The sequence below is a fragment of the Cryptotermes secundus genome, unplaced genomic scaffold (assembly GCF_002891405.2).
Source record: "Cryptotermes secundus unplaced genomic scaffold, Csec_1.0 scaffold2218, whole genome shotgun sequence".
Lineage (NCBI taxonomy): Eukaryota > Metazoa > Arthropoda > Insecta > Blattodea > Kalotermitidae > Cryptotermes > Cryptotermes secundus.
In genome coordinates, this window is record NW_019733355.1 from 526,842 (window position 1) to 550,107 (window position 23,266).

General features: G+C 41.8%; 1 protein-coding gene across 1 annotated transcript in view; it reads left to right on the forward strand.

Annotated features, from left to right (window-relative positions):
• LOC111868142 (transcription factor Sox-11-A) overlaps positions 1–22,467 on the forward strand; it is a 47,854-nt gene extending 25,387 nt beyond the window's left edge. The window contains exon 2 of the mRNA XM_023858555.2: positions 20,316–22,467. Within this exon, the coding sequence (XP_023714323.1) occupies positions 20,316–21,485 (1,170 nt within the window). The 3' untranslated portion in view covers positions 21,486–22,467. The remainder of the gene's footprint in view (positions 1–20,315) is intronic.
• Positions 22,468–23,266: the final 799 nt, after the last annotated feature.

A 23,266-nucleotide genomic window follows, 5' to 3' on the forward strand; every position in this document is an offset into this window, starting at 1 on the left:
GGGGAAACCGAAGTACTCTGAGAAATCCTGCCCCAGTGCCACTTTGTCAACCACAGATCCCACGTGACCTGACCTGGGATGGAACCCCGGCCGCCATATTGGAAGCCGACAACTAACCGCCTGAGCTATGACAACCATAATTTTGGTTATAGTGGTTTCGAAACTGGCACTAGTACCCTTCGCACAAAGCGGCCTCCGTAGTCTAGAGGTAACGTTCCCACCTCATGACTCGTAGTACGCGGGTTCAAACTCGGCGGAGGTCGTGGAATTTTTAAGGGAGGAAATATTCAGGGAACAAGTCCTCCGGGAGGGACTTCAAGCCGTGGGTCCCGTGTCGTAGCTTTACGGCAAGTAAAAGAACCTCATATCTCCAAAGGAGGTCACTGAGCCAAATTCAAGGACGTTTGCCGCCCAACATTAGTCTCTAACGCCTCTGATAGATGGGGGAAGCATTATAGATACCGCCAAGCCAGTAGAGGCCGAACTCGCTGGCTTGGCCGGGACTGATGGTAAGCACCAGTATCGGTAGGGTATGGGACTGGTAGAATATCATAGAGGGAAGCACAATAGATCAAACTGGTCGCGGTGTATGGGGAAACCCACCCTCTCCAATAACTAACTAACTAACTAACTTACTAACCCCTCGCACAAATTCGAGGACCAGCCGTGTTATAGGAGGCTTGAAAAGTACAAATTTAGGATGGCTTAGAGTGGCATAACATTCATATCAGATGTCATCAAACTCGGTGATGTGGCTGAATTGTGTGTATGCGCACCATCACACCTGTAAGTTCTGTGTTCCTTTTACAGACATCTCGCAGAGAACGCCTAATAATAATAATAATAATAATATAATGTGGCGCCGGTCAGTTCTAATGACCGTTTTATGTGGGTGTTCTGGAACATTTAAGTAAAACATGCAGATACAGAGCTTATTTGCGTTACAGTCGTACTTACGGAGCTGAGCCCTTCTTGAGAAGAAGACAAATCTGCAGCTACTCAAGAACTTCCCAGCAATTTATGGAACCCGAAGGTTCATTACCGTGTCCACAAGAGCCCTCCACTGGTCCCTATCCTGAGCCAGATCAATCAAATCCATACATCCTGTCTCTCCATTTTAATATTGTTCACCCACCTACGCCTTGGTCTTCCCAGTGGTCTCTTTCCTTCTACTGGGAAAACTAAATCTATATATTTACAACGACGCTGTGAGTGACTGGTGTCGAGTGATGCGTTTGGAAGGGCTGAGGAAAAGCAGGAAATGTATGCATGGATAACCAGTCTCCGGGCGGAGCTTTGAACCCGTGGCCTCTCGAGCACAAAGCATGGATGCCACCCACACAGAATGGTCAGTTAAGTCCCTACATCGGAACGAAACTAGGACTTAATGCCTTCAAAGTATCTCGCATGCAGTAGCTCGTAGCTACAGATTACTTGCCTGTATGCAAATGTGGCTCTGGGGCAGTCAGTCGGTTGGTGTGGATGTCGGACATGAAGTTACTGCATTCATTGTGCAGTTCCGTGAACGTAAAATTAGCTCGCTTCGTATTGTGAATACGGGTTAGTTAAAGTATAATTGGCCCCTATGCTAAAGCAATTAAGCACTCCGCCATGAAGACGCATGGCGGAGTGGATGTATAAATCCACGTATTCTTCACCTCGGAATTAGTTGGAGGCAGTGTGAATACGGGCTAGACCTCGTAAAAAGCGCAGATTCTCATAGAGACGCGCTTCACTTAATGGTATCACACATTTTATTTCTGATATCCTACGCAGCTTGTCCGAAACAAAATTCTTAGAGTAGGTTTCTGCCAAAATATATAGTTCCTGTTCCGTGTCACTGTTAGCACTACGATGTTCAGCCATTCACACTCTGTATCAGTATTGCAGTGACAGGCAGGTTCCTGCTGAAGGCCTACCGGTACAGGCTTCATATAGCGTGTGGATCTTAAACCCTTAAAAGCCTAATTGTATTGTTTGATACCATATGCTTTAGCGCATGAAAACTCAGCATTATGTCGTCGGAGTGTATTAGCGTGTTTCGTATGGTTATCACAATTCAAAGACCATTAATATGTGTATGTTGATCGTTGTAGCAGAGACGTAACGTGTTTCCTGTGAGGTACGGGCTGACGTTTTATGTATCATATAGAAGAAATTCAGACCTCAGAGGGTTAAATTTTGACTTACGAATCGCGGATGAGGTGGATTGGGCATTTAGCACGAATGGGGAGTTTAGTAATGCACACGACGTTTTAGTCGGAAAACTCGAGGGAAGAGGCCACACGGGATATTAACTGACCCGCACCGAGAGCGCATTCAGAAACACATTGAGCTTTTTAGTGTACCAGCGGGAATGGCGACAGACGTGCAAACGTTATTTCAATGTTTTCAGCTTGCCAGTACACGCGGGTGGGCAATTCTTTCGCCTTCTCTTCTTTGGCGGATGGTAACGGATATCATCTCAAAAACATCTTCGCCGTGTGGAAAGTAGTTGCAAGTTGATTTTAATGTCCCGTTACGGTTGAGTGATTGGCAATGGTGTTTTTACAGTCCCCGGGTTCAAATCTAGCCACGGAGACTGTTCAGCCGCCTGACGAGTTTCTCGCGAGTTTCCTCACATCAAATTAGGCCAACATCCATTCCAATTCATTATTCACTAGTTGAGGTTATATAATCTGAGTTATAGTAGTTGTCCCTGAGCGTAATTATGTAATCACTGCGCTATGAAAAAGGGAATGGAGGTGCAGATCCGTATGTTCTTAACCTTCGCACTAGAATTGAGTGGTCATTTACTGATTACACCAAAGGTACAAATAAGTTAACGTTTCTCATGCAATTATTTTTTAATTCTGTGAAGACACATAAAGGGGATGTAAGTAGTACATGTCTGCCATACTTTCAAAACTGAAAATGATTTTCTCGGAAGAGTGCGAGGTAGGAGGAGCCATAAATATCACGTATATTGTTTTATTAAAAGTTGCAGCGGTCTGATGCATACGCGTCACGTAGATACTGGCTGTGGTCCATTGTTTGCTGTATGAATGGCCCAACAACAGCACTGCAGCATGGGTGTTGATGAATGATGATTATACATGTAGTTACTATAGGATTCTGACGATGGTGTATAACACACTGATATATTGGGTTTTTGGACTTTATCCATCGTCCTGGTTTTTAAGATAACTAATAAAAACACGACGTTTCGGAAACTGGATCTGTTTCCGTCCTCAGGTGAAGGAAAGACCTATTCTGTTTGGTCCGTTAGAAAGAGCTAGCCTCAATCACTGGTCCAATATATCAGCGATGATTATACATCATTCCACTTAATGATTTCGATCTCAGCGCGTGTGAAATCCAATGGGCAGTGATGTTGGAAGCGAAGTGAATGCATCTTATTGATGTTTCAGAAATGGGCATGTCTCTTTACAACTATTACAACTGGTAAGGACATGGGGTTGATGTATCGTTTTATGTGGTTTATTGGTCGTGTTTAGTTTTGTTGTTGTACATTGCTATGTTACTAGTTTTTGAAGTAGCGGTTCAGAGCAGACGACAAGGGGATAGCGTATGATGTCACATTTATGTAAAATCTGCCCCAACTCATGTAGCAGAGATCTTCAGACGCTGATAGTTGCTGAACTAGTCAATTCCCCCACATCTATAGAACGCATAAAGGGTCTATTCTCGCTATGGAAAAAGATGTAGAAAGTTTGCTGTCTGATAGGTTTCGAACGTCAGTCGCCCAGTTGGATTTCAGTTTCAGAATTAGAGCTATGTATTTGTTGGAAACAGAAAACGTTAGATCATACTGGAACGGTATGGCCTCTGCCACAGAGGTCCGGGTTCGATTCCCGACGCTACCAAATTTTCTGAGAAGTAGTGGGAGTGGAACGGGGTCTATTCAGCCTCGTGAGGATAATCGAGGAGCTATTTCAAGGAAATAGCGGCTCCGGTCTAGAAAACCGAAATTAACGGTCGTGGGGATTCGTTGCGCTGACCACTGGACCCCTCTATCCGCTAAAGTTGACACTAACTTACCTGAAAAGCGGCCGTCGCTCGGTCGGTATAATTAGCTTGCGGACTAAAACACGTGAGTTTTTTTTTTTTTGTTTGAACGGTGTCTTATACTACACTGCCTAATTAAGCAGTTGGTATAATGTACATCCAGTCATGACACCTCCTCTCAATCTACGCAGGGATGGCTGTTTTTATAAACTGCTTGTGAGATGCGAAGAGAACATTTTTTTGGACACCCTGTTGAGACATTTCCGTGTTCTTACCACCAACCCACAATAAAAGACGTTGCAGAAAGATCAATTTATGTGAGGCTGCAAAGTAAATCCGCCTTCTGGGCATCTTGTCGGAACGAGTCCAAGCTCATAACCCCTGAAAACTAATGGTCATGATCTTTAAGCTTTGGGCAGTTTGTATTGCCAGTTTGCTGGCCCTTCCTCTTTCAGCTTTGAAGAAAAATAATTCAGCAACTGGAGTCGTTATACCGGTTTGTCTGAACTCGGTTTCATACCCATATCTGTCTATTTACACTTGGTTCTTCATGCTTGTCACTGTACCAATATCCGCTATTTCCCTGGCCCATTTGCTACATGAAATTGAAGTGTTGAACGCTTGCCCCAAGGGACTTACACGAGTAAGGTCAAGCCGTTGTGTTTGTGATCATTTGCCTACGCAAATTACAGAGTTCTGTAGGAAAAATACGAAGCCGGTATTCAGGAAAATTTGATGCTTGGATGTGTTTAACGTACCCGGATTCTGTTAGAACGATGTTGAACCACGCGCTTTATAGTGTTGGGATCTTACGTGACGTGCGATTGGTGCTTTCTGGAAGTGACTGAATACAGCCTGCAAGAGATGATGTAATGGCGTTGGTGTGTTTGGTCGAATTGTTGTAAAAATTTGAACGTGTTATTTTCGTGAAAGCTAGGCTCACGCTCTGTGTTTGCAAACATGGCGGCTGAAAATATTAGTTTTTAATTGGAATAAACTGCGAGAGTGAGAACGTAATAGGGAGTACTGTGATTTGTGTTGTGGCAGCTGCAAAACAAGGTAACGCAGTTGAGTTTATAAAATACGTTAGGGGTTGACTGATTCATTCTTGGTTTAAGGACATGTTTTTTATGTACCGCCATCAAATGATGGAATTTGTAAACGAGTGGGGAGCAGAAATGAATATGGACGGAAGTTGGTGGTTTCTGTTTTAAAGCTACTGTCTTCCATTTGCCAAAAGAGACTGAGGAGAAATACGAAATAAGGCACTTTCCTGACCATAATTTTACTCCGGGACGTCCCTGGCACAAAGCAGGGAGCGTAACTCCACGACAGCGACTTTCAGTATGCGTGGGGAGAAGGTAAGAAACACTGACATAAATTTGGTTGGGGACCTGGCACAGGAATTTATGTTTACGTTTTAAAAATAAATAAATCATGTATAAGTCTTTGGGGCACGCGGTAGCGTAGTTTGTTGAGGCAATACGTTACAAGCCGGAAGGTTGCGGGTTCGATTCCCGATGAGGTCATTTAATTTTTGTAGTTGATCTGATCCTTCTGGTCGCACTATGGCTTTGGGGTCGGCTAAATCTCTAACAGAAATGAGTACCAGGAATCTTCCTGGAGGTTAAAGGCCTGCCGGCGCGTAAGGCTGACAACCTCGACGTCTCTCAGTCCTGTAGGTCCCCCACGGCCTGTTACAAGGAGAGTTTTACCTTTATCTTTATGTATAAATCTTTAATGGAAAAATAATGGTAATATGGAAGTGCGGTGATGGCTCCGGCAGAATAGTTAGATGAGATTCCATTTTGCGATTTTCGTAACGCTGTGGTGTGTGTCAAATCAGCAGGTCGAATTTTACCTAGTTAGGATTCATTCATATGACCTAAATCAGTGTTCCTCGACCGCCGGTCCCTCGTCTTATTGAACTTTTGGTGCAGATCATTCCAGTCGGAATGTAAGAAGCATATTTACCGACCCGCGTGCTATAGCCACAATATCGCATTGCATTTTAATTGGTTAAATGACGCGAGCTTTAGGTTTATTATTTCACGTTGAATTGCCTCATATAGAAACCGAAAATTGTTATCATCCGCCATTGAACCTTTATCTGAGATATTTCAGCACAGTTCGCATCCTATGAACCACTTTTCCCCGAGTACTTAATATTGATCTTCCATGTATGGTAAATTCAGTCTGTCAAAGACGTTATCTGTAGATCAATCTGTAACCGTTTCTTCCCGTGCCTCAGCCGCGGCCTCTCCTTATTTAGTTAGCAGTACTAGATAAACGTTTCTGCATTTATCTCTCCATTCCGCCCATATGAAGAGTGAAACAAATTAATGTTGCTGTCTGACTTTACATCCGAAAGTTGAAAGGGACGTTTCTAAAAAATTCGCTTAGTGGGACGTGGAGTCCAACTGGGTCCACTCTGCACGGCGGCCACTGATTGGCCTATTGTAGCCTGCCCCGGGTGATTATGATGATGGAGAACTTTGGTGGAATGAAGATTAGCAGGGGAAACCGAAGTACTCGGAGAAAACCTGCCCCAGCGCAACTTTGTCCACCACAAATCCCACTTGACCAGACCCCGGGATCGAACCCGGGCCGCCACGGTGCGAAGCCAGTTACTAACCGCTTGAGCTATGGCGCGGCCAAGGGACGTTTTTATGCGACAGTTAAGTTTTTATATGTATTTCAGGAGTATATACAAATAAAATCGTAATAGTGTCTCCGTTCAAGCATAAATAGCTTTGAAAGTAGGTAATGAAGTAGGCGGTCTGCAAGAAAAAAACCTGTTCTTTTTGATGTCATTACCAATCTACGCCGTTACCTTTAGAAAACAAAAGATTTCTGTATAAGCCAGATTAATGAAGCTGGTGATATGGTAAAAGTCATCATTGTTCTAAAACAAGAGGGTGAGGCAGGTTTATCTGTGACAGAACAAGAAAACAATGGGTGTGGGTGGTACGTCTTGATTTTGATAAGTATTGTATGTTCTGTATTTTTTTGTATGTTGTGTGCAGTGATAATAAGGATGTTTGCAATGTACGGAACCTGTCTCTCAAGCCTTGTTTGAGCAAGGAGTAGCTAGCGTGATATGGCAACTGAAAATATTAACTAAGAGTGCAGAATAGCGGTTTCAGCCGTCTTATACCAAGTGAGAGAATTCATTTAGGAATTTCTGACCGCGTTACGGGCCTGTAACTTTTCTATTTTCGCAGTTCCTCTGATTATTCTAGAAATATGAACTTGTATGTAACACCAAATTACGAGTTTTCCAAAATTGTGTTACAAGAACAGTAGTTTAGGCGTGGACCTTGCAGGAGAATTGTTATAAGCGGAGTACCACGTGACCGGCGTTGTCATAATAACACCTTGCCAGTATTTCTAACGCGAAGAACCTCTGGGGCACCATGTATATAAATGAAATCATGATTAGAAGTTTACGAAGGAAAAGAAAAGAAAATAGTCATGTGACGCATTTAACGATTTCTTATCTTTGGGTAGATATGCGCATTATCCTTTGCGCGGGTGTGATTCCCCCCCCCCCAACGTTCTGTATTACATGACTGTTCAGTATTTCTTCGGTTTTCGAATTTTGGCTACAAGAAGTATGACTTTTTTGCTTCGGATTGGTATCTTTCTGCTCTCGGGTGAAATACTTTGTCGCCGTCACGAATGAGTCATGTGACGTAATGCAGAGAGGTATAATGCTCAGAAAGGAAACGGCGCCCGTGTGACTGATTGCAATGACATTGTAACGCAAGAGCCCAGGAGGAGCAAACTGTTAAAATTCGCTTACTTCAGGACTGACACGTGTCAAGGCTTCTGGCACGGGTTTATGAATCGCAGTATGCCAGACATTTATAACTAAAAATACGAATATAATGTTCTAAATCAGGTGTGAGCATACAGAAGTGGCCATGGTAGCTCGGTCAGTAAAGTGGCAAGCTGCAGCATCCGAGTTCCATTCCTACTGTCAGGGTTCTCGCCTGTTACAACGTACAGAATGGCTCCAGCGCCATCGTACGGTCAGTGGAAAACTCTATTCCGAGTAAAGACGGCTGGATCATGCATCAAACATGTCTTTGTCCAGTAAAAAAAGATCGAAGGTGTATGGAGCCCTGTTTCGTACCCCCATCAGTGCCATAGCTTTCCACAAAGGTGCCCCTTATTTTTGTACAGTAATTTGTCATTTTGGTCTATCAGTGGATGGGTTTATTCATTCATCGCCAATTTGTACTGTGATTAACTCTTTAAAGGCGGAATTTCTTTAAGTACGAGTATATAAAAATTTAGTTCGTACCTCACAGGAAAAACATTACGTGTCCACTACGAGGACCAACCCGTTTATGCTGTTTAAGGAAGCAGGTGCTTTTTATTGTGAGAACCATACAAAACACGAGAGTTGCAGTATTTTACGTACTGAACCACTGGACTTCGAAAGGTTAATATGCGATGTTAATTCTAATTACAATAAAACAGTGTTTGCACCAAAATTCGGTCTACAATAAATAACAGAACGCAGGTCGTTCGTTTGTGAATGGCGATATACGTAAAGTTTATCGTAGATAACGTATTCTATCCTTTAGTGCAAATTTTCATCTTATTCATGTGAAGATACTAGTATGAGGTTAGAAGTCACAATTCTTGGTTGGACTTAGCCGTGTCAGCTAAAACTAAACTGTTATTCAGGTCATGATATCTGACTTGGACTCATAAATAACGCGTTATACGTCCGTACTGAAACCATATTGGTTAATTTTATCACGACGGATTAACAGTTGCAGGAAATAGAAACGCCATAATTTATTTTTTATTGAGTAATTTGAAAAGATAGAGACGTTGTTTATCCAAGACATGCCAGATTCATGTTATCACAATATCCTCATTACAGAGTTGATGACTTTGGCAACGCGGAAGGAAATATACTTGATGAATTGTCGATATTCCCAATACCAAATGTCAAGTTATTGGCTAATTCTGTATATTCACATTTATGCCAGTGGTTGCACCAGTTGTAGTTAACTTTGTCAAGCATTAACATTCTTGTAAATTAAATGGGCTATACGTAGTTCCCATAAGTCGCTGATTTCATTTTGGAATCAGCGTTTCTATTATCCCTGAGCTTCTGGGAGAAACCTCGGACTTGCTGATCTGCTCGGTTTTAAATGTAAGTTTTCTACTACAGATAATACTAAGCCGAGTATAAATAATTGTGTTGAAAATCTTCCAGTTCACGGAGAGAACATCGTGTTAGCCACAAGGACTGATGCACCACGAAGTGCAGCTCTCTTGTTAATTTACAAAACTGGTAATATTGGAAATTAGCGATGTTCGTATGTTGATACCAGCTTGATATTTCATGTATTGTTTGGTCAAAATTACCATTATTCACCTACACGAAACGCAGTTGACACTACGAGTTACCACAAGACAACTTTCGATAGATGATAGAAATTCGTCTTCCGTGGCTCTTAAACGCGTCATCCCGGTTGCAGATTCAGCGGAATGACAAGAGGGCGTGGTGTGTCGTGTGCCAGACTTGCTCTGAATTGTGCTTGCCGATTTGAGCCGTTAGCAAACTTGGAATTGTTAGACAAGATATTTCCGGCGGTGCATTGCAACTTTTGAAGAGGTTTTGTGAGCGCAACATCGTCCTGCCAGGAGGAACATTAAAATTCCACATTTGTCTTAATAATTAGTAACCCTTCTCGCTGGATTTTGTTAAAAACTGTCTGCGATTTCCTTATATGCCGGATGGAGTGGGTGAATGTTAATATTGAAGAAGCTGCAGTATGCCGCACTAAACTGGACAGATTATTGTGGGCGAACAACTTAGTTGCTTCCTTTCTTTTTCTTTCACGTTGATTGAGGTCAAGTCAAGGAGTCAAGGTCATCGTATCATGTCACTCTCGAGTTGAACGGCCGATATTATCGTTCATATCTCAGATGGTGGCATGTATAGTTCTGTCGCATTTCATTCTCATGTAAGTACATAGCGCGTATGATGTTCGCAATATTTTGTATGAAATTTGAAAATAATAAGAACATTTTAATAACGGATATTTCTTGAAAATAATTATATGTAAACATAATTAAAATTTAAGACAAAGTCATGATGAAACTCCGGTAAGTTGAGCCCTTGATAAACTTATAGTCGCTCAACTTGTTAGTCTTGTATGGAACACGGGCAAGTGCCCGCCGCTGGACAATATCCCGGGACGGAGGAATCCAGTCCAGGTACTGCTTATCCCAGGTTTTCAGGTTACCCGACTAATATATTGAACATATTTCTGGCCTTCACCATGCCTCGCCCATCTGTTCCTCTTTGATTTAATTGTAACAGTAATATCACAACGTAGGCAGTGGTTAATACGACTTAAAGCGTTGTTATGCACAAGGTTAATCACTCTGTGAGGACATCCGCGAGATGGGAAGTTCCACGAAATTATGTCCAAACATTTATTTATTTATTATTTAACAGCGCTCTGTGGTCTAGTGGTCAGAGTTCCTGCCTACAGATCCAGAGGTCCCGGGTTCGATTCCTGGCGCTACCAGATTTTATGAGAAGTAGTGGGCCTGGAACGGGGTCCACTCAGCCTCGTGAGGATAATTGATGGGCTGTTTCAAGGAAATAGCGGCTCCGGTCTAGAAATCCGAGATTAAGGGCCGTGGGGATTCGTTGCGCTGACCACGCGACATCCTCTATCCGCAAAAGTTGGCACTAACTTGGCTGACAGACAGCGGTCGCTCGGTCGGTTTTAGTTCGCTTTTGGACTACAGGCCACGGAGTTCTTTTTTTGTTTAACAGCGCTGCAGTACCTGGACTGTATACCACCAAATGGGTGGAGAGATATATTCGATAATTTGGGAATGATTGGAAAGACGCTTTCGTGGCCAAATCGAGGTAATACTATCCCAGCATTTGTCTGGAGGGACTAGGATAAACCGCGAAAAGCATCAATCGGTGTAACCGATATTTTAACCGAGCACTTCCCGAGTGAGCACGTCCGGTGCTTTTAAAAGACTGAGGACTCCTCTGGAGTTAAGGCTGCTTGAACTGACAAATAAGGCCGTATCGCACGAGGATGCCAACGAGGAGCCATGGCGCAGCTGCCAGCATCTCGGCCAAACTCAGTGCATTAATTTAGTAGTCATATAGCACCTGGCATCTGTCTGGCATCGCTGCCAACCAAGATGCCAGGTGCTAATGCTGCTGGCATCACTGCCACGAAGGCAAAGGCGAACTCAACATCACACGACAGTCTGCGGCCATGCGTGTATGTGTGCTTGTGTGTATTTCTATTTCCTTCAAACATGACCAATTTCGACACCGAAAGATTTTTAATTGAAATTCAGTCCCGACCATCTAGCAGCTGGACGCCATGGCATCGCTGTTGGTGTCGCTGCCATGGCATCCTAGTGCGATACCGCCCTTAATCTCCTTTATTTCCTTGAGGTCAGTAATGCTTGGGGCTTTACCTCCGTGATCCCCATGTATTCATGGCACTGTGATTACATGCGTAACTTTACCTTTTGCTTTTAGTTCTGTGCGCGTAAAGAGGAGCCGGGATAGCTCAGTCGGTATAGCGACTGGCTACGGGCTGGACGACCGAGGGTTCGCAGTTCGAGTTCCGGTAGGGTCAAGAATTTTCTCTTTTCCACGTCGTCCAGACCGACTCTGGGGCCCACCCGACCTCCTATCCAATGGGTACCGAGGTCGCTTTCCCTGGGGGTAAAGCGGCAGGGGGGTGAAGTTGACTACTCACTTCCAGCTAGGGCCAAAGTCAAGAAAATGTGGATTTATATATCCATTCCCTTATACGCCTTCATGGCGTAGTGCCTAATTAGGTAAGCACAGGGACAACTTTACCTTTCACTATGTGCGTAACGACATGATTAGATGGGTGTCTAGGTCGAATGGAAGACCCTGTGATCACTTACACAGATAGCTGATTCAAGTGTGGGAAGATAATATTGAAAAACGTGGAATGAACTGGTTTGAATGTCAGTTTTATTTAATAGTTTTCTTGTAGACCGTTGAAAAATGTGTGCTGACTAGATGGAAGGCATGATAATGTCGAGTATTTTCCCGCTCAGGAAATTCCCCTGAGACCAGTGAAACAACTGAAGAATAAGGTGCTTCGTCGATTATTTGCACAAAATACAAGATGGAAGAATTCATTTCTCGTAGAGCTGTCCTGTTACTTTGGTTTTGAAGTCTGTCAGGCAGTTAATTAGTGATTATTAGTGATGTGTTGCACGTCACGGTATTTTTAACTGTGAGTTCCAAGGTGACGTCATTTTGAAGTATACAAGATTAATCTCTTTTTACGTGCTAAGGAGATCTTATCATCAGGAACTTCAATATTTAAGATGGCTGCAATGACTTCCGAAACAGAAACCTTCAACACATCGCGCTTTCGAACATCATGAAGGTCGTAGAAACCGATTTCATATCCGTTCCAGAATTTTTTAATTGTCAAGTGTAAAATTAAATTTTACCTTGTGACTTCGACATTATCGTTTTGGCGGAGGGCACATCAATGTTCATCGCAGTTATCTGTGGCAGGTGAACCTCGCGTAGGACACCAAATAGATAAATAAATAGGCCATGGCAGTATTACTATATTCAAGGATGTGACGACGTATAGATCTTTACCAACCTTGAGGAAGAACCTGCTACTTTCGTGTTCAGTGTGATAGGTTCCGCCGAAACGTCCGTGATGATCTGCCACATTGTACGGCGATATATCTTCATAGTCATCGACGTGAGTACATCTTAACAGTTTGTTCATGTTTCCTTAGGACGTAGGATTTCGAAGTGAAAACTGAAACAGTGTTGGCTCATGCAGTCTCACTCATGCCCGTGACGTTAGTACAATTGTTGTCCATAGCTACTCTGTTTGATTATACAGATATTTTTCTTTCCTGAGAAATACTGAAAGAACTTTGTTAAGTACGCAAAAAGTATAATATATATATACGGGCATGTATTTATAGTACATCGAAGCTGAAATTTACACAGATGTTCATTATCTCGTCCAGTGCAGTTAGACGACCATATTTGTCCATCCCTGACCTGTGTGTTATGTGCCATGCCTTGGCGTCAGTTAAATCAGTGGTTAGGAAGGACACTTAGCAGGGATGAGACAAAAGAAGTAGTTACAAAATTTTAATGAGATAACAGTTTAAAGTTTCCACTTCTGAGAACTAGAAAATAATGCGAGGATAATATTAATATAGATCAGAATAGGTTATGAAGGTAAGAGAGAGAGGCAGCTGTCCTAAGATCGTATCGAATAGACCGGCTTTGGTACGTATAACCTTCGGCTTGTGTTACTAAACACATCGAGATTTTAATTTGGTTTTGATGTATATTTTAAACATTTAAAAACATACACAGTTTCTAATTGCTCTTAGAACAGTTGTCATAAAATAATTCATCAGCACCACCACTGAAATTTGTAGGCAGTGCATCTTAATTTCGGCTGTCTGAAGGGCCCACTATCTGTGACATCATGTTTTAATTAGGATATAAGTGGAAACATAATTTAATTACTTCACTTGAGTATTTCCTTTAAAATATTTTATAACACCTTCGACTGTTAAAAATGTACAATTAGGCCAAATTTCGATTCGCTGTAACTCTTTAAGACCGCACGCGAAAACCTTGGAGGTAATAAACCTTTCGCACGAATTCTAAAAGGTCATCTTTAATTGCGAGTCGTAATTGGATTATTTCGTGCCAAGCCTACTTTAGCACGCACAGAGAATGTAAGGGTAGTTCGTGTATTCCCTTTCCACCCTCAAACGCGTCCAGGGCTCCTGTATTGGTACTGCTGAAATATCGATAAAAGGGTCTTACTTTAAAAAATGCTCGGCTGTACCAAGGTACAGAACTGCAAATAGGTCCTCTCATCAGTGAAACCGACCGGTTTTAGCATGACAAAAATTGTTCGTCACGCTAAAACGAGACCGGGAACATGTCACAAATAACTTGTCTTCGTATGATGTATGTCTAAACTGCCATAGTAAGATGTATCTCTCAGTTAAGCCCAACGTATGGGTGTGTGGAGGTATAACTCCACGCATTCTATAGCTTTTCAGTAAGTGATTATCTTCACGCCCAGGTATCCATTGGATAGGGGACTGGATGGACTTCTGAGACGGTCTCCACGGCGGTGGAAAGCCCCTTGCCCTTACCAGGAATGGAACCCCAAATTTCAAGGCGTACAGCCGTGATCATGTCATATAGATTCTAATAAAAATGGGGAATCTGTACTTAGGTATAAACTTAATTGTTCGTTAATTGTAGTATAACGGATTTTAACGATCGGGTACTGATGAACTTACGCTCTGTAACTGTTATTTTTGGTGATGCAAGTAACTTGATCGTGAAAGTTAACAGAATTATATTCAGAAAGATTTGTTTTGTATCCTTCGTTGTCAACAGCCACCATAGGAATGTTATGCATTTTTTCATAAAAATCTATACGTATAGAAACTTGACATTTACAGTACATACGTACTCGTGGAGTAGCCCTTCTTGAGGAGCCGCCAATTCTTGCAGCTACTCAAGCACTTCTCAGCATTTAATGGAACCCGAAGGTTGATTACCGTCTTCAGAAGAGCCCTACTGGTCCCTATCCTGAGTCAGATCAGCCCATACCATCCCATCCTATCTCTAAGAACCATTTTAATATTGTCAATCCAACTACGCTTTGGTCTTCTCAGTGGTCTATCTCCTTCTGGCATTCCCACCAATATCCTATAAGTATTCCTTTCTCCCCCATTCGTGCTACATGCCCTGTCCACCTCATCCTCTTTGACTTGATTATTTGACATTTACAGTGACTTTTATATTTTAACTGCGGTTTATTTGTTGGTTAATGATGTTGCAGTCCAGTTGTTTTGTCTTTGTGGACTATGATATCGATATGGAATAAGCCCAGTGTGATAACACAGGAAGTAGTTTCTGTCCTTCACATACAGCTTTATGGCAAGCATGTCCATTGCTAACCTCATAAAAGTAATACAATTTTGGCATAAGTGTCTGTTCATTGACATTCTCTGTTTGTGTTCAACTCATGATGTGTCTGTTCACTGACATACCCCGTTTGAGTATTATCTCATGATGTATCATACAAGAACCGCAAAAGTGTTTTCTGTTGGCTAAAATATCCAGTTGTTTTCAAAATTACAGAGAGTAGCGTCATATGCAGAAATTAGCATTCTAGTTGGAGTCGTCACTCGCGATATGTAGGCTGTGGAAGCGAGGATAATGTTATAATTGGATATGCCAGAACGGCCCAGAAATAATTTAATTTGGGAGTGGTGAATAAAGGGTTTCAACCTGAGGTGACGCCGAGTGCGTGTGGGAGTAATTCCATTCGTCTGGCGTGTTGGCAATCGATATGAACGTTTAGATTAACAGTTTATGTTTCTAAAATATGACCCCGCCTGTTTCGTAGTTTGGGTTGGTGCACTGTAATCATGAACACAGCATTCCAAAACTGGCCAGAATGGTTCCTTTGAATAGCTGGGGCACATGTCATGAGTACCATGGCGCATGCGGGCAAGTAGCCTTAGATGTTGAGGCTCATCTAAGCATATTGCATAACGCAGTTTAATAGGTGATTTTGAAACGAGCTGCGTAGAAGTGTTCAAAGTATTTCTATATACATTATGTACTGGTATTTTCTGGGGGTCTTCACCATTTCTCCTAACGTCTCACAACCCTGTGGGCCCTCATGGCCTGTTACACGGATAGCTTTACTTTTTTTTCCCTTTCTTTATTCTTTTGTAATACCGACAGTGGTGATTGAGTGGACACTCCTATGTCATCGGGAGGTTCCGAGTTGAAATCGCCGCCCTATACTGGCTAATATGGTATGAAGTTTTTCATGTTTCTTCAGTAACGGTAACTTTGCGGTAACGTAGTTCGTTGAGACAGTATGCTACAAGCCAAGAGGTCACGGATTCGAGTCCCGATGAGGGCATTGGATTTTTCAGTTTTACCTAAACTTTCAAGCCGCACTATGGACCTGGGGTCGACTCAGCCTTTAACATACGCTAAATGAGTGCCAGGAATCTTCCTGGAGGATAAAAGGCGGCTGGCGCGTAAAGCTGACGGCCTCACCGCCATCTGTGAGCCGATATTTTAGAAAATATAGGAGCCTTGACTTGTGACAATCCCGTGGGCTTCCGCGGCATGTTAAGGGTTAGCTTTTACCTCAGTCCTTCAAGTCGTATGTTGGGATAGTACGTATATGAAGTCTGGCCACGTTAGCTTTCTGTCGCATCCTTTCCAATTAATCATCCATCAGTCATCCAATCATTAAACGCAGTATAGTCCAAATCAGGGGAAACCAAACTAGGCCCACGGGCCGGATCCGAACGTGAGACCTTTTTATGGGACTCTCGGAGCTGTTGTGTAACATTTCGATAATTTTTTTTAAATTTGCATCAGCGTTAATTTCCAACATTTCGTAAGCATTATAACGTTTTTCTGTAGGAACGTAAGAATTTAATTTCAGATGATTTATGCAGCAGATAGCGCAGTCTGTATATCTATGAGTAGGATGGCCGGGGTTTGATTCTCAGCAGGGGCAAGATATTTTTCTCTGCCCCAGAGCCCAGACCGGGTCTGCTGCACACCCACCCTCCCGCCCAATGGGTACCGGGGGCTCTTTTGTCGGGGTTAAAGCGCCCGGGATGTGGTACTGACCACTCATCTCTATGTAGTACTGAGGTAAAGATTGGTGGAGCTATACCTCCACTCCCCAATAATCTTCAGTAAACAAGCATAGGAACATCTTATCATTAACTTTTGAAAAATTTTCATTCAACGATGTTTCTGAAATGCTGTCCTGCAAAACCCTTGCATACCCTAATGTAGCCCTTCAGCTGTAAAGTTTACCAACACCTGGTACTGACACCGGGAGCTTAGTAAAAAGCGCCCCCCATATACACATTAATAGAAATGAATTCACAGGAGGTTGGAGAAAACTGCATAATAGGAGCTTCATAACTTGTACTCTTCTCCAAGTATAATTAGAATGATCAAGTCAAGGAGGATGAGATGGGCAGGTCATGTAGCACGAATGGGGGAGACTAGAAATGCGTATAGGATATTGGTGGGAAGGCCAGAAGGAAAGAGACCACAGGGAAGACCAAGGCGTAAGTGGGTGGACAATATTAAAATGGATCTTAGAGAGATAGGTTGGGATGGTATGGATTGGATAGATCTCGCTCAGGATAGGGACCAGTGGAGGGCTCTTGTGAATACGGTAATGAACCTTCGGGTTCCATAAAATGCTGGGAAATTCTAGACTAGCTGCAGAATTGGCGGCTCCTCAAGAAGGGCTCAGCTTGATGAGTAAGTATATACATTAATATTTTTATATATATAACTCATTTTGATTGTTACAGTTGAGGGGGAAAGGCGTTTAGGAATGAAAACTGTAGAGTAGGATAAAGGGGAGAAGAAGATACAGCCAGTAACAAGTAGAAAGGGGTGGAGACGAAACTGGGAAAAGAAAAATTCCCCTTTTATGTCGTTTTATGTCATCTGTGTACACATTTTTCCGAAGCTGTCATTCTCTTTCATGATGATTTGGGTAGGTTGGGGGGAGATACTGTGCCTCTTGTATCAGCTAATCATGAATTTTAATCTGACGAAAATACAACTGCACAGCAGGTTCAAATCCCGGATTTTAACAGCATGGCACGCGTCCAAAAATGGTCGTGACGGAAATAAAGCAACTAATTTATAGCATTTTCGGAATCTGAGAAATGCTTGTGAAGTGGTGGAACACCTGTAGCTCTCTTCTCCACATTGAGTATTATAAGATGCCGTGTAATGATACGTTAATCACATTTTTTTTAGAAACAATGCTGTCATTAATTCAGTGACTCATGATCCCTTTGCCGGGTTATAATTCACATGAGTGCACTGTGGCCATCAGCTTCGCCATTAGCTGCTGATTTTCAAAGTGACATCTGCGTTCTGTAACCAGTTTGAAGGACTCCTTCATGAATTGTGATGTTTTTTTTGCAACGCCTTATCGGTTAGACCTTTGCAGTGTGGGATGAGATGTGGTTATATGATTTAGTAAGAATGATCACAGCAGAGCAGGTGTTCTTGGCCTGTTTAAGCAATGAGTGCAAGGAGGATTGAGAAAAATCACCGAAACGTCGTAGAATGGTCCCTCATATTTGATGATATGTCATCAGGATGGACACAGCATGACAAGGAAATCATGTAAATAATATGGAAACAGGAGAGCCGGGATAGCTCAGTAGGTATAGCGACTGGCCACGGTCTGGATGACCCAAGGGGTCAAGAATTTTCTCGGCTCCACCGGCTCCACGTCGTCCAGACCGACTGTGAATCCCATCCAACCTCCTATCCAATGGGTAACGGGGGGCGTAAAGCTGACCCCCTACCACCAACTAGTGCCGAGGACAAGAAAATATGGATCTATACATCCACCCCCCATACGCCCTTCATGGCGTAGTGCTTAGTTAAGTGCACAGGGACTTCACTTTTTATGCAGACAGGTCGAATACAGTAGTTTTTTCTAGTAGGTGTAAAATATTACAAGAACAGACCGAATCGACCATCCTTAACCATCTGATAAAGAAATGTATAAATAATATTTAAAAGGTATATAACTACCTCACAGAAAAAACATCATGTATCACATAGAGAGTTAAGTTGAGGCGAAAATCACTGTTTATTCTTGGATTGTATTTAAGCATTAGATAAGCCTGTGGGCAGATTGCAATCTTTTAAACCGTCTGGTGGAGATTGGATATTGTGTTTATCACGTGCTTAAAACAGTAAAAATATGTTGAGTTGCCACTACACCAGATGCTTTGTTCACTTGTAAAATTGTTGCTGATAATCCACACACAGCACTTTTATATATTCCTTTTACATCATTAACATATGACAGGGATCAGTTTCAGACAAATATAGTTTTCTGGAGCTATATGGTGTTGTATGCTATGTGGTCTTCAGGCGTCTTATCTTTGATTATGTGCAAGATAATACCTTGATCAGCATGATACTGGAACAACATTGAATGTGCATATGATTTATGCATGACAGTGCTGTATTTGGTACGTAGTATTAACGTGTCCAAATTAATGCCCTCCTCACTTAAATGGAAGTCAGATGTTGTATTTTGAAATGTTATGTGTCTCTATTGTCTGATATTTAAATATGATAATCTGATATTATGATGAGATCAACAGTAACAACTTTGTTCCACACCTGATACCTGTCACATTTGGTGGATATTGTTTTGTGCCCTGTCATTGCCGCATAACCCAGTGGCATGCAATCATTCCTGTCACTTTTTAAGGAGTGCATGAAAACGTGTATTGAGATTGATTTCAAGTCTTTCAGTGCAGTATTTGTACCATTAATTGAGATATTAAAGCAGTAAGATAGGTTATGAGCATCAGCGCTCAGTCACAGTCATGCGTGATTTACAGTATGTATAATTACATACATTAATATACATAAGGAAATAATATTGTGTGAACATCCCTTAAGTATCTCATTGATTAAGAACTGCTGTTTCTGCCAGTATATCCTGTTACCAATATTGTTCTACCAGTTCATTTATAAAGGCAAATGTTTTATTATTTTGCTGTAAATTGCATCAATGTTACAACATTTTCAAACAGTGAGTTAAAGAATTTAATCATTATTAGATATTATTGTGATACTGATTTTGAACATATGTTATATGCGTAGCCTGTGTAACCCAAACACAGACATAGTCCGGATTTCACGTACTGACTGCCCATATAACTTTGGGGATATAAAGTAAAATCAGGTTTCAGAGAAGTAATAGCTTATGCTGCTTTCCTACATATAATTAAAAAATGAGACCTGAGAACATTGTAATACTTCATCATAGGTCACTTATTCATACCCTCATTTTCTGAGCTATAAAAGTGGATATGCCAATATCTTTGTGTTTCATGAGGATCATACATCCCTGTGAAGGGAAGCAAGTTGTTGTGTTATTGTTTTGTATTGAGTACATTTTGCAGGAGTTCTGTAAGTTCCATCACACGTGATGTGAAGCCAGAACAATGAAAATGTATGATATCTCTATTCCTGTAGGCTTTACAACAGTCATGTTTCATCAAGAAAAGTTTTGGTTCTATGCTAAGCAACTTTTGTTGGAGTGTAGCGCTGGGTGAACATTTTATATGGGGTGCCTTACGTGTCTTATGTTTTCTGTGTTGTAACAATAGGCAATTTTCTTTCGTTTCAGACCAAGAAGAATAATCCAAACCACATCAAACGGCCAATGAACGCCTTTATGGTGTGGTCCCAGATAGAACGGCGCAAGATTTGTGAACAGCAACCTGATATGCACAATGCAGAGATTTCCAAGCGGCTGGGACGGCGGTGGAAGATGCTGTCAGAAGAGGAACGACAGCCCTTCATTGATGAGGCAGAGCGCCTCAGACAGTTGCACATGCAGGAGTATCCAGATTATAAGTACAGGCCCAGGAAGAAAGCTGTCAAACCACTCCCAAAAGTGTCTGCTCCTCCAGCGAAGAAAGCAAGGAAGTCTACCCCAAATCATCACTTACAGAGGAATGATACCAATAATAACCACCCCCCTCACGCTCTCAGTACGGCCAGCAAGGACAGAAGTGTGTCACAAGCTCAACAGCATTCACTGATTCATTCAGGAGGGTCAACTCGTGCACGCATCACCAACACACTCAGTCCAGTCAATCACAGTAGGCTGAAAGTACGCCTCACCATTGACCGTAAATTCAAAGACAGTATCCGAAGCAATCGACAGGCCTCTCCAACTCACCAACAGTATGCTCCCCCTCCTCCCACTGCAACTGCCAAGGTGCCGTCCAGTCCTTCCTGCGATACCCCGGATTCCCCTGAAAGTGCATCCTTCTACGATGACACGTCCATGCTTCTTGATGTGAAATTCAATCCAGCAACAGTCACATGCCCATCTGGCCTAACTGCATCCACAACCACCACCACCACGACATCTGTTGAGAATCGCGTAGGAAGAGACTATGGAAGTCAGCCATTTGCTTTAAACAGGCTTGATTCTGGCAACAGTGTAAAATCCATCAAAATGGAGCCCATGGATTATGAGAATGTGACCATCAAGGAAGAGCCAATTGAGTGTGAGTCGGAGACTGCTGCAACTGGTGCGTCACGAGCAGGAGAGAATCCAAGCCTTGCTGATCTAGATTCCCTCACCGACCTCCTCCAAATCCCGTCCGACTTCAGAGTGGATCTTGACACACTCACCACAGATCTGGACTCTTTTGATACAGCCAGTTCCAGTTCAGGATCTCACTTTGAGTTCTCTTGCACTCCGGATGTGTCTGACATGCTATCTGATATTGGTGTGAACAATGACTGGGTTGATACAAGTTTTGCCAATCTGATCAACTGTTAAACAACCGACTGAGTGAACTGAACTATTGGTGCTAGTAGGGCACTGTACAGTGTGAGTTGGTTACAGTCATGTCACTTTAGTCATTTTCAGTTTTATCCTTGCAGTCAGAATTACAGTTTATATATTTCAGTGGATCTTGTAAGCTTGTTTCAGCAATGCTCTATTCTGTTCATACCTCTAATTTTAATATATGCATAACGCCTTCGAATTAATAACTTTTTCATCTGATTCATTTGAAAATTGTTAAATTTCAGATAGGAAAAAATTTAAAATGACCATTGTGACAGTTGGTCACGTAAGGGTCGGGTGTCAACTTTTGCAAGTGACACGTCACTTTGCAGTGCCCGAAGTCTACATGTTAACATCATTTGTATTGCATTGCAAGGTGTGCATGAGCTTGGATGTTTCCATTTATGTACTATAATCTGGCATCCATAGTAGGTCCTACTTGTGTACTCAGTAAGGTTTGATCTCTTGTACAATGATTCATGATATCATTGTATGTTTTTATTATCATGTGTTGAGCCTAGTTCCACAGTAGGCAATTTCTACCACTCAATAGTGCCTAGAGATCCGTTGTGTGGATCTTTCGTACAAATACGGTTGAGTAAAAATTGCACAGGGCCACAAAAATCATTCACTCATTATTGCTGACTCCAGGGAGAACTATATCAGGCTGTGATTACTGAACTCTGGTGACCAAACTTATGTTCCCCCCCCGAAAATTGGTGACATGTAGGTGCTTGTGTTGCGACATAACAATATTGGAAATTACCCTCTTGATATTTTTGTGTTTATTCATCATTTATTTCATGGTGGCCGATGTCTTAACTGTATACCCCTTCAGTAGGGCCTAACTGAACTTTAATTCAACTAATTGCACTGAATCAACAAAGCTATACTTAACGGGAACATATCACGCGATTCATCCTAATTGTCAATATTATCGTAAAATTCACTATGTTTGTATTTTCTTTGACAGTGCATGAAATTTAACATGTGCATGGTATTTAAAATGCTTTTAAAATTTAATTGCTATAACCATGTTAGCGAAATATAAGAATTGGGGTTTTCACAGCAGTGAAGATATAGATTGGCGTTGTCTGGGATGTGACCTCATGTAATCTGGTGGGTTGTCACCAGTATTTCATAGACAGCTTCTGCTTCCATCTTTAGGGTAAAACGGGGAGATGGAGGTAGCGGATTTGTCCAAAATATTGATAATCGACCATCAGACTACATGGTATCATAACCCAAACCACAAGCCAGTTAATAATAAAAACATTAAAATAGAAGTCAAAAGTGTGTACTTAATTAGACTTTGAAAACTGAGAAGATAAAAAAAATGCTTTGAGGTATGTACAAAATCAAGAAAGCACAGTCGGACTTTCATCTCTCCTATGTAATCTGTGTGTTTCCAGTAATTGAGATGTATAAAATAAATTTATGGTGTAGAAAAGATTTTGAAATATTGACCTACCAGTCGTTTTTAAAAATTAACAAAACATCTATCAACACGCTGCTTAGCGTAATGACATGTGAAATTTCTTTAAACTAGGGATAGGACATTCACACCTGATTATTCTAGATTCTATTGACTTTCATTTAACCCTATATTACACTTAATAAAATCTTAATATAAAAAAGAAATGAAAAAAATTAGAGGACAGATGTGGAGCCAGGTGTGGAATCTTTGTGTAAGGCTTGTAAGTATGGCATCTGCAGTTTCAGATTGTTCATGCAGAGGTAAAGATTGGCTTCATTTTTTTGTAAGTCTCAAC